The following is a 9,821-nucleotide window of genomic DNA, read 5'->3' on the forward strand; positions in this document are numbered from 1 at the left end:
ACCATTGCAAGGGTATACGAACATCGAATTCGACTAATCCGACAGACAGAAAACATTTGCATGACCTTGGCCATGACCGCAAGTGTACATATGTAAAACCATTTGCTTTATAATCTTAATGCCATAACTCGAATGCCAGTTCTTATAAAAACCTCTGTGCTGCTGAGCGTGACCCTCGGTAGTGCGGTGATTTAAATATATAATTTCATCATCAATGCGTTCCACTGTATCAATCAGAAGCGGTCGCTCTGCTCTCGTCTCTGTTTGTGGGACATGGGCCCGACCCATTTGTTTTAGCGATTTGCACGCCAAGCGAAATAATCAGACGCTCTCCCTTTCTCAGTATGAAAACACGAGACACTTGAATTCTTCTTTCGTTTCATTTCAATTGATTGTGACATTAATTGTTGGTTATTCTTTATCGTCGCCGTCGATAGCTGGCTTCAAAGGCGTCGATTCCAGATAGTGGTGAGTATTTCCAAATCAAGTGTCGATCTTTGATTTAGTAAAACCCAAACTGAGGGTTTTTTAATGCAGTCCAAGTCTAATACAATCTTATCTATTTAGCCTAATCTGTGGACCTTAAATTTCGTATCTCATGTCGGAGATTACAATCGTATATAGTAAATATAATTTCGTATATCAAATGATTTTTATTACTCTTTGAGAGGCACTCTTTGAGCGTACTTCGAGGGTACTGTTAAAAGGGCAGAACTTTACTCTCAGATCACTTCCTTTTCAAGTAGTCCTCGTAGAGTTTTAAAAGTTCTGGACTGGTACGCGGCTGTACTGCCGCCAGGGCATGCTCAAAGTGCGACCAATCCACCTGCTCCGCGTCGAAGCTTTGCTCGAGGGCACGCATAGCTGCCTCATGGCAGACGGCCTGAATTTCGGCCCCCGAATAGCCGTCTGTCAGCTCTACCAGCTTGTCCACCTCCACATCCTTGGCCAGCGGCATCGGGCGCAGTTTTATGCGTAAGATTTCACTTCGAGCATCGGCTTTTGGAAGTCCCACGTAGAGAATGCGATCGATGCGTCCGGGACGAAGAAGAGCTTTGTCTATCAGATCAGGCCGATTGGTGGCCGCCACAATGGTCACATTCTGCAACGCCTCTACGCCGTCCAGTTCGGTGAGGAGTTGGGTGAGTACACGCTCTTTGACGGACGAACCCGAGCCGGAGCCAGAGCCCTCGCCTTCTGCTCTTTCGCCGCCAATGGCATCGATCTCATCGAAGAAGACAATCGAGGGTGCCACTTGGCGAGCCTTGCGGAACACCTCGCGCACCGCCCGCTCCGACTCACCCACCCACATAGAGAAGAGCTCCGGTCCCTTTATCGAAAGGAAGTTCAGCTTGCTTTCGGTGGCCAGGGCCTTGGCAATCATCGTCTTGGAGCAGCCGGGCGGACCAAACATGAGAATGCCACGCGGTGGCTTAATGCCAAGTCGCTGGAACTTCTCCGCATGAAGCAGTGGCCATTCGATAGCCTGTTGCATGGCCAGACGGAGCTCGGACTGGCCGCCAATGTCCGACCACTGGACATTGGGACACTCGATGAGAACTTCGCGCATGGCCGATGGCTTGACGCTGATAAGAGCTTCTTGCAAGTGCCTGAGCTGAAGAGGTTGTGGCTGGGCCTGGAGTATTGCTGTATATACCAGATTCGCCAGATCGGCACCCACATAGCCATGGCTAATGGTGGCAATCTGTCCCACATCTTCGCTACTCAGTTGGTGCTCCACCGATTGAATCAGACATTCGATGATGGCCTGACGTGCCTGCGGACTGGGTACACCCAACTCCAGTTCACTGTCCAGGCGTCCGGCTCTCCGTATACTCGGATGTAGGGCATCAATTTGCGAACTGGTGGCCAGCAGGAAGGTTCGACTGCCCCGCAGCTGTCTGGGACTGCTCAGTTGGTCGAGTAGCCCGAGAAACGCCAGGGAGACACGCTTGACCATATCATTGCTCTCCTGCTTGGGACACAGGTTATGCACATCCTCGATAAGCAGCAGCGTCGGTTGCGGATAATGGGCGTAGGCCCGCTCGAAGATTGCTGCTAGATTTTGTTCTGTTTCACCAAGGAATTTGCTGTACACCTCGCCGCTATTGATACGAATGATTTGAACGTTCCTGTGGCTGCGATCATCAGCCACGGCACTCATGGCCTCCAAGACCATGGACTTGCCGCAGCCAGTGGCGCCATACAGAAGCATGCCTCGAGACACCTTTAGACCTGGGGCACCACAGGGAATATTTTAGGGTCCAGGAGGATATAGGGATCTACTTACCGGCAGGCAATGTCCGAAGGCCCAGAGCATACTCCATGCTCTCCTCCACTAGCTGCAATTGCTTATCCAGTCCTCCAATTTGACATTTTGTAATGCGAAGGGGTCTAGTCTGTTCCTCCAGTTGCTGCTCTTCCTCCTGGGGTATCAATTGCAATCTGGTAACATTGGTCACCTGAACGAATTGCCGTGGCTTGGCCTCCAGGCTGAGACTAGCCAGTGCGTCCTCCACTGCCCCCTGCCAACTCTCCAGGCGAAATGTCAGCGACTTGTTGAAGAAATTGAAATGAATTTTAGTTCCCTGGCAGTAGATTTGGTTGACCATGGCCCGCTGGAGCAAGGCGGTGGCATCCTTAAGCTGTGCAGACTTCAGACGCGTTTCACTAATCTGCCTCAGGGAGATGCTGCCCGCGGCTGTTAGACATTTGGTGTCCAATGCACTGATCTTCAGCAGCTTGCCACGCATATTCGTCCAATTCGATTTGTAATCTTAAAGAATGAAGCGATAAATGTACTAGTGCTAGTGTACAATCTTAGACTTCGGATTCCTACCGCTTTCTGCCACAAAAACCGTGGTGAGGAACTGCTCCGATACGGGCCACACTATCCGCACCAGCGGCTCTTGTGCTGTTGATTCAATAACCACGTGTTGGCCAATGTGTAGCTGGGAGAGCCGCATGGCACCCTCCGATACGAACACCAGCATGTTTGCATACTTGGCAGGCAAATCCTTCAAGGATTCTACTTCAAAATTGCGCTGCTGCAGGCTCCTCGTGTATAGAGATCCATTCCGCACATACTCCTCGTCGGAGTCCGCATCAATATTACTTTCACCGGATATGGGACAGCTGCCATCGTGATTGTCGCGTGCCTTGGACGTAATGTGTACTCCACAGGTCTCGCAGTGGTACCAACTGGCCTGGTTTTTCTTGCTACTCGATTTCGGCGGCATTCTGCTTTTGTTTTGTTTTGTTTTTCCTCCCACACACGCGCGCGTGAATTAGTCTTATCGATAAAATATATCGTCTGACTAACAATGAAATATACCGAAAAATACCGCGGAGTGCGACCACTGGGATTTACATACATGGCTTGTGACTCACGCAGACTTTGAAAAGAAGTGCAAGGCACAGAGCGAGTTGCAAAACATCCAATGAGTAGCGAAGCCTCATCACTGCAGATGGACCAGACGCAGGCAGCCAGCATGCCAGTAGCTGGACCCAGCCTGGCCCCGCCCGTCACACTGGCGGCGCCCTTGACGAATACAGACTTCTACATAGGAGTGGGCCTGGCTATTTCGTCCTGCTTCTTTATCGGCTCCAGCTTCATTATCAAGAAGAAAGCCCTCATTCGACTGAGTAGGTATGGAGAAGTGCGGGCGTCGGCTGGCGGATTTGGCTACCTACGCGAGTGGATCTGGTGGGCGGGGCTGCTGACAAGTGAGTAGAGACAAACACATTTGCTTATCCCAGAATTCCATTGTCTTTTATCATCATTGTCTTTGCAGTGGGCCTGGGTGAGGCGGCTAACTTTGCCGCCTACGCCTTTGCGCCCGCTTCCCTGGTGACCCCCCTGGGGGCACTGAGTGTGATTATTTCGTCGGTGATGGCCTCCAGGTTTCTCAACGAGAAACTGAATCTGCTGGGGAAAATTGGCTGCTTTCTATGCATACTCGGGTCTACTATTATAGTGATACACTCGCCCAAGGAGAAGGAGGTGGAGGACCTGCAACTGCTCTTCGACATGCTGCAGGATCCAGTGTTCATTTTGTATGTGATCTGCATCATTGGCTCCACTGCCTTTGTGGCCTGCTTTATCGCCCCACGACATGGCCATACGAACGTTGTGGTTTACATATTTTTGTGCTCGGGCATTGGCTCGTTGACCGTCATGTCCTGCAAGGCTCTCGGTCTGGCCATTCGACAGACCCTGGACAACGGTGGCAATGTCTTTCTCACCTGGATGCCGTGGTTCCTGATTGTCATCACCGTCACCTTCATTGCCATTCAGATGAACTATCTGAACAAGGCGCTGGACATTTTCAATACCAGCATCGTAACGCCCGTCTATTATGTGATGTTCACGACTCTAGTGATAACCGCCTCGGCAATACTTTTCAAGGAGTTTACCCACATGCGGTTCGACGACATCCTCGGAGATGTGTGCGGCTTTCTTATAGTCATTACCGCCGTATTCCTGCTGAACGCCTTCAGGGATATCGATATAACGTTTAACGATGTGCGGGGCTTGATGCGACCCAAGATGCAGAGAGTTTCCCAGTACGACGACGAGGTTTTGGTAACCACCAACATTAAGGAGCGGCGCCTCTCATACGGATCCGGTGATGTCTTCCGCAAGGCATGACATAAGCAACGTTATCAGGTTTAGTTTTATCCCACGCAGCGGACAACCTGAAGAAAATGCAAAGTTTTAGACGAAGCTTTGACCAAAAAAAAATTACGCATATCACTTGCCCATCATCACACCACACACACATCCCACATACATATATTGTTCCTTTGTCCTTGTTATCCCCACAATCCAAACGATAGAGTAAGAACTAGTTTAGGCATATAACTTAATTAAAACGATTTAATCTCCCAAACTCACTGTGTATTCTCTTCAACTTTTCTTAGGAATTTGTGTCGGATACAAATCAAGACTTTTAAATTTAATCGGTATCGATAGGCTTTTGTTTCCCTGTGAATAGCAGAATTGCCATTTCTTTTTTTGAAAACTTAAATGTGCAAAAATACTTTTGTTTCTTAACATTTCGTTGAATAATTTGGTTGAAAAATGAGTCTCTTGCGCTTGAAGCTGTTGCGCAACATCCAAACATGCGCCATTGGACCGCACTGGAGCGATTTTCTGAAGGCCTCCTCCGCTGTGAATGTCAACTTTACCTTAGCACCGGCCGCCATTAGAACAGCCACAACATTTGCCGAAAAAGAATATCGTCTGCGTATCGTCGGTCATTTGTCTTCTGCATTTAATTTACGCAAGTATTCGTGTGGATCGATAAGAAAAACCATGGAAGAGAACTGCGTGGTACCCGATGTCATTGCCAAGGCACCAAAGGCCACCGCAACTGTGCAATATCCGTGCGACATTGTCGTGAAGCCCGGCATGGTGCTGACGCCAACACAGGTGAAGGATCAGCCGTGCGTGAAGTGGGATGCCGATGCCAGCAAGCTGTACACCTTGTGCATGACCGACCCGGACGCACCCAGCCGCAAAGATCCCAAGTTCCGCGAGTGGCACCACTGGCTGGTGGGCAACATTCCCGGCGGCGACATTGCCAAGGGCGAGGTCCTGTCCGCCTACGTTGGCTCGGGACCCCCGCCAGACACTGGCTTGCATCGCTACGTGTTCCTCATTTACGAGCAGAAGTGCAAGCTCGACTTCGACGAGAAGCGTTTGCCCAACAACAGCGGCGATGGACGCGGCGGCTTCAAGATTTCCAAATTCGCCGAGAAGTACAATCTGGGCGACCCGGTGGCCGGCAATCTGTACCAGGCCGAGTACGATGACTATGTGCCCATTCTGTACAAGCAGTTGGGTGCCTAAATCCGCTAAACTATGTCTGCGAATCAAGTAAAAATACATATACATATATGAGAATTATATAATTGAAGTAGTCGTACATTTGGATACATTACACAAATTGAAAATTTCCTGTACGTAATCCCTTAAAAGACACACATATTGTGAATAGAATACCATGTAAAACCTTGTGGCTGGCAATAAAATTGTTAAATACATCGACTGCTAATTTGAACAGCGTTTCAGGGGAGATTAGAACGGTTTTTATATCAGAAGAATTGTGCAAGAATTAACATTAGAAAATAGCTAGCGGTCGCGGTTTTATTGTTATGTTTTTCCGGCAAGGACCGTGGCTCACAACGTTCCCGCTTATTTTTTCTACTATCGGGGGCATTCTCGTTTGTATTATTCACTTGTGATTCTCGAACCAAGCATACATTTGCCGCGTCTTGGAGCTATTAGGAGCATAAGGCTCATAAGACCAAGATAATTGTGGGTCGGTATTTTATTTGTTCAATCAATCTGATCTAATTACAATCTAACGCCTATTGGTACATAGGATCTTCATCAATACATGTGTGTAAATTTGTTTCGTACAATCTGAAAGCAGGAAAGCAAGGATCTGCTGCTAAGTTAAATGGGAGGATTGGGGATTTAGTAGAATGTTGAGGCTAAAAAGGAGCCGTGATGTGAGGATTGGATCGGATTACTCTAGTTTTGGAAAGAGTGTAGCATGATCCTTCCACTCGGCAGCGCTAATAGACTGCAAAGAATGAAAAAAGCTACCATTAGGATCCGAGTAAATGTTAAATGAAATTTCATTGAATGCGTACCACAAGTTCATCAAAGGCCTGCTTGGCCACCCAATGGAAGCCGGGACTCTTCCATTCACGGGCCGTGGCCTGCTGCAGACGGCTATGCTCCTCCTTGGCCTCGGCATCTGTGGCCGTGGAAGGCTCCGCGACTTCCTTATATTTGGCCCACAGATTGATCATGGTGCGCATCTTGTGTACCCAAAGAGCATTGGGTATGTTGCGTATTATATTCTGTATTTCCTCTTTGTTCGCATCCGTCAGGTTCTCCAAAAACGTTAGATTCATCAGCGTGAAAATCGTCTTCATGGTATCGAACGGCACATCCACATTCTTCTCCAATCCAAAGTGCGCCGACTTGATGACAGCTTCGATCACCTGTTCGGTGGTTAGCTTCGGGAAATTGGGCAAGAAGCTGTGTTCGAGATTGAGATTGCCACAGGCCTTCAACTGCTTGTCAATCTCCTCCCCAAGGGTCTTGTACTCTTTCCACCAACTGGGCCAGTCCATGGTGCTGGTCGACTGATGAACGGACACCAAATCGGTGCGCAGACGTTTCCTGGTACGCTTGTGGATCTTACGCGCAGCCTTGACCGCTTCGTCATCCGAATCCTCATTGATAACGACAGCTGCCTCGGTGAACTCCTCCTCACCGGCGTATGGGTTTGTACTGTAAATGAAGGTCTGCTCAAAGAAGGCCACCGCATACGATTCGTCCTCAAACTGCGGAAGTTTCTTCGGATCCCCATTGAGGAGATATGGCAGCTTGAAGCCGCCCATAAGGAAACCACGCTTACGGGCCACCTTTAGCCACTTTCTCTCAGACTTTGAAAGCGGCGAGCTGACTGCTGCTGGTGCTGCAACTGCTGCTGGGGTAGGACGCTTTTGTCCTGTCCATGAAAAAAAAGTGTTAGTAGGGATACTGCAGTTGAAAAGGAAGGGCTTACCAGGTCGTGGTGCTGCACCAGCGACGGTCTGACCCTTTGGTTGGGCATTGTTGACCACTGGGGGCCTGGGTTTGCCAGGATTGAGTGCTGGCCCAGCGTTCCTGGCTCTGACTGGAAGCGGATTCCTACTGGCATTGACAGCGTTCTGTGGCCGGCCTTGATTCGGCCCGACATTGTTTGGCTTCCTTTGATTGGGTCCGACGTTCTTTACCTTCATTTGATTGCCCACAACATTGCTCAGGGTCTGCAATGTTCCAACAATGCGTGCGACGGCATTGCGTGCATTGAGGCCGGGACCCAGAGCGTTCCTTGGATTGGGTCCGGGACCGCCGGCATTCCGTGGATTGGCTCCGGGTCCGCCGGCGATGCGTGCATTGCCACCGGCACCGACAGCATTCCGTACTGCTGGATTTCTAGTCGCATTGGACGTGATCAAGGCCACCGTTTTTGGATTTGCTCGAATACCTTGAATATTTTTTATTGCTGGTGCCGGGACCGGTTTGCGGACGACGCCGCCGTTGTTTAGGTTCTTTTTGGGTGGATTCTGATTCCGCTTCGAGTTGTAGGCCCGCTGGCTGGCCTCCCAGGCAGACAGATTACCATTGCCGTTGCCGTTGCCGTTTCCATTGCCATTTCCGTTGCCAGCCGACTGATATCCAGAGTCTTGCAATGAAGACGATTGCTGCGTATTGGAGTTGTTCCAAGAGTTGTTCCGGGCGTTGCCGTCGTTGAAGTTGCGCCGATCGTTCTGGGCAAAGTTACGGCTGTTGTTGTTGCCAAAATTGCCACCAGATGGACCGACATTATTCATGCCAATATTGTTGTTAAAGCCGCCAGGAGGTCCAAAGTCGTTGGAGCCAGAGTTTCCGTAATTATTGCCACGGAAATTGTCATTAAAATTGCCGCCGCCTCCGGCACCGCCATAAGAGTCGGCATTATTAAAGTTGGAGGAGCGCTGATCCCCAAAGTTTTGCGACCTGGGGCCGCCGCGATAATTATCAATAAAGTTGGACACATCGTCCGAGGGTCCGCCAACGTTATTGGAACGACTCTGGTTCCGTGGGGCATCATTGAAGTAACGCCCATTGTTGTCGCCGAAGTTGGTGTTCGACTGTGGGCCACGATAGTTGTTGTCGAAGTTACGGAAATCGGAATTGAAATTAGAACTCACCGAATTCCGGTTGCCAAAACTTGGGGAATCATTGTTGTCGGTACGACCAAAGTTCCCAAAATTGCTCGGCAGGTCCCGGGAAATTCCCAAATTTCCCGATGAGCCGCCACCACGGAAATTGTCGTCAAAGTCTCGTCGCTGCTGGCTATCGCCAAAGCTATCATTGGAATTGATATAGCGCTGATTCTGGTTGTTGTTATTGTTGTTGGAATTGAAGTTGGAGCGGTTTTCTAGGCCCCGCAAATAGCTATTCGAGGCGGCATCTCGCGAGATCATCTCCAAGTCCCGCTGGCGATTGTTGTCGTTGTAGGAAAAATTGTTTTCGTTTGTGGAACGATTACGATTAAAGTTTCCCCCCATATCTGGGCTCGAGTTCCTGTTACCAAATCCTTGATTATGGCCGCGGTCCAGCTGCATGTTGTTGGTGTTGCTGTTGTTGTAGCTGAAGCCACCACCATCGTTGCCGAAGTTTGGCGCATAAAATGCGGCACCCAGGCCAGAGCCAGAGCCGATTGAGTTACCGATTCCCAAACGACGCTGGCCGATGCCATAAACGTCATTCTTGTTGCGAAAGTCCATTGCTCCACGAATTTTCTTTAGCCAGATAACACTATGATGCTACCAATTGTTTAATATACGAGTTAATTTTTCTAATTGTTTGGCCTCAAAAAACTTTTCACCAAATTTTTCACAATCGTCTGCCAGGGATGCAATACCGGCAATACAAGCAATACATCCAGAATCAAAATGGACTTTCTGGTATTTTATAGATGTGAGTTCTAGTATTTTCTGATGGAAATTCAACTGAGACATTTGGGATTTTTACGCTAGGGCTGCAAAACCATCTATTGTCTATATATCGTAATGCATAATAGAGTGTATATAATATATGGAGTACTTTTTGCTTAAGCTTGCATTTTCGTTTTTGTTTTTCTCCAACAAAATTGTAAAAATTTGTCTGTGGTTTTGTGGTTGGTTTTTGTTAAAAGATATTTTTAATAATTTTCTATACATTTTTGGTCTGAAACGATATATCGACGTCGAAAACAGCCTCGATCAAT

The 9,821-nt window shown here is 48.7% G+C and overlaps 4 protein-coding genes across 5 annotated transcripts; 2 read left to right on the plus strand and 2 right to left on the minus strand.

The window, feature by feature from the left end:
- Nucleotides 1-466: 466 nt before the first annotated feature.
- LOC6603064 (ATPase family protein 2 homolog) lies at nucleotides 467-3,370 on the minus strand. Its single transcript, XM_002028021.2, has 3 exons — nucleotides 2,840-3,370; nucleotides 2,291-2,776; nucleotides 467-2,235 (listed from the first exon to the last, which is right to left on the minus strand). The coding sequence occupies exons 1-3, from the start codon at nucleotides 3,237-3,239 to the stop codon at nucleotides 728-730; spliced, it is 2,394 nt and encodes a 797-aa protein (XP_002028057.1). The 5' UTR covers nucleotides 3,240-3,370; the 3' UTR covers nucleotides 467-727.
- A 9-nt stretch (nucleotides 3,371-3,379) lies between these two features.
- On the plus strand, nucleotides 3,380-4,892 carry LOC6603063 (magnesium transporter NIPA2). The gene is made up of 2 exons (XM_002028020.2): nucleotides 3,380-3,726; nucleotides 3,795-4,892. Exons 1-2 carry the CDS (start codon nucleotides 3,441-3,443, stop codon nucleotides 4,649-4,651), a joined length of 1,143 nt encoding a protein of 380 aa, XP_002028056.1. The 5' UTR covers nucleotides 3,380-3,440; the 3' UTR covers nucleotides 4,652-4,892.
- Nucleotides 4,893-5,061: 169 nt separating this feature from the next.
- On the plus strand, nucleotides 5,062-6,059 carry LOC6603062 (phosphatidylethanolamine-binding protein 1). The gene has a single exon (XM_002028019.2). It carries the CDS (start codon nucleotides 5,084-5,086, stop codon nucleotides 5,852-5,854), a length of 771 nt encoding a protein of 256 aa, XP_002028055.1. The 5' UTR covers nucleotides 5,062-5,083; the 3' UTR covers nucleotides 5,855-6,059.
- Nucleotides 6,060-6,317: 258 nt separating this feature from the next.
- Nucleotides 6,318-9,399, minus strand: LOC6603036 (putative uncharacterized protein DDB_G0282133). Of its 2 annotated transcripts, XM_026987160.1 has the most exons (4): nucleotides 8,761-9,399; nucleotides 7,590-8,700; nucleotides 6,664-7,532; nucleotides 6,318-6,593 (listed from the first exon to the last, which is right to left on the minus strand). In XM_026987160.1, the coding sequence occupies exons 1-4, from the start codon at nucleotides 9,337-9,339 to the stop codon at nucleotides 6,537-6,539; spliced, it is 2,616 nt and encodes an 871-aa protein (XP_026842961.1). In that variant the 5' UTR covers nucleotides 9,340-9,399; the 3' UTR covers nucleotides 6,318-6,536. The 2 variants fall into 2 exon arrangements, with proteins under 2 accessions (XP_026842961.1, XP_026842960.1); XM_026987159.1 differs by having other exon boundaries at nucleotides 7,590-9,399.
- Between the last annotated feature and the right edge of the window lie 422 nt (nucleotides 9,400-9,821).

Source organism: Drosophila persimilis, unplaced genomic scaffold (genome assembly GCF_003286085.1).
Source record: "Drosophila persimilis strain 14011-0111.01,24,50 unplaced genomic scaffold, DperRS2 tig00000124-arrow-pilon, whole genome shotgun sequence".
In the NCBI taxonomy this organism is placed as follows: Eukaryota; Metazoa; Arthropoda; class Insecta; order Diptera; family Drosophilidae; genus Drosophila; species Drosophila persimilis.

Coding starts and splice junctions, on each gene's coding strand:
- LOC6603064 (XM_002028021.2), bottom strand. CDS start 3,239: ATGCCGCCGAAATCGAGTAGCAAGAAAAACCAGGCCAGTTGGTACCAC. Junction 2,777..2,839: donor GGTTTTTGTGGCAGAAAGCG/GTAGGAATCCGA, acceptor TCATTCTTTAAG/ATTACAAATCGAATTGGACG. Junction 2,236..2,290: donor CCTTCGGACATTGCCTGCCG/GTAAGTAGATCC, acceptor GTGGTGCCCCAG/GTCTAAAGGTGTCTCGAGGC.
- LOC6603036 (XM_026987159.1), bottom strand. CDS start 9,339: ATGGACTTTCGCAACAAGAATGACGTTTATGGCATCGGCCAGCGTCGT. Junction 7,533..7,589: donor TGGTGCAGCACCACGACCTG/GTAAGCCCTTCC, acceptor TTTCATGGACAG/GACAAAAGCGTCCTACCCCA. Junction 6,594..6,663: donor AGGCCTTTGATGAACTTGTG/GTACGCATTCAA, acceptor CATTCTTTGCAG/TCTATTAGCGCTGCCGAGTG.
- LOC6603062 (XM_002028019.2), top strand. CDS start 5,084: ATGAGTCTCTTGCGCTTGAAGCTGTTGCGCAACATCCAAACATGCGCC.
- LOC6603063 (XM_002028020.2), top strand. CDS start 3,441: ATGAGTAGCGAAGCCTCATCACTGCAGATGGACCAGACGCAGGCAGCC. Junction 3,727..3,794: donor GTGGGCGGGGCTGCTGACAA/GTGAGTAGAGAC, acceptor TTGTCTTTGCAG/TGGGCCTGGGTGAGGCGGCT.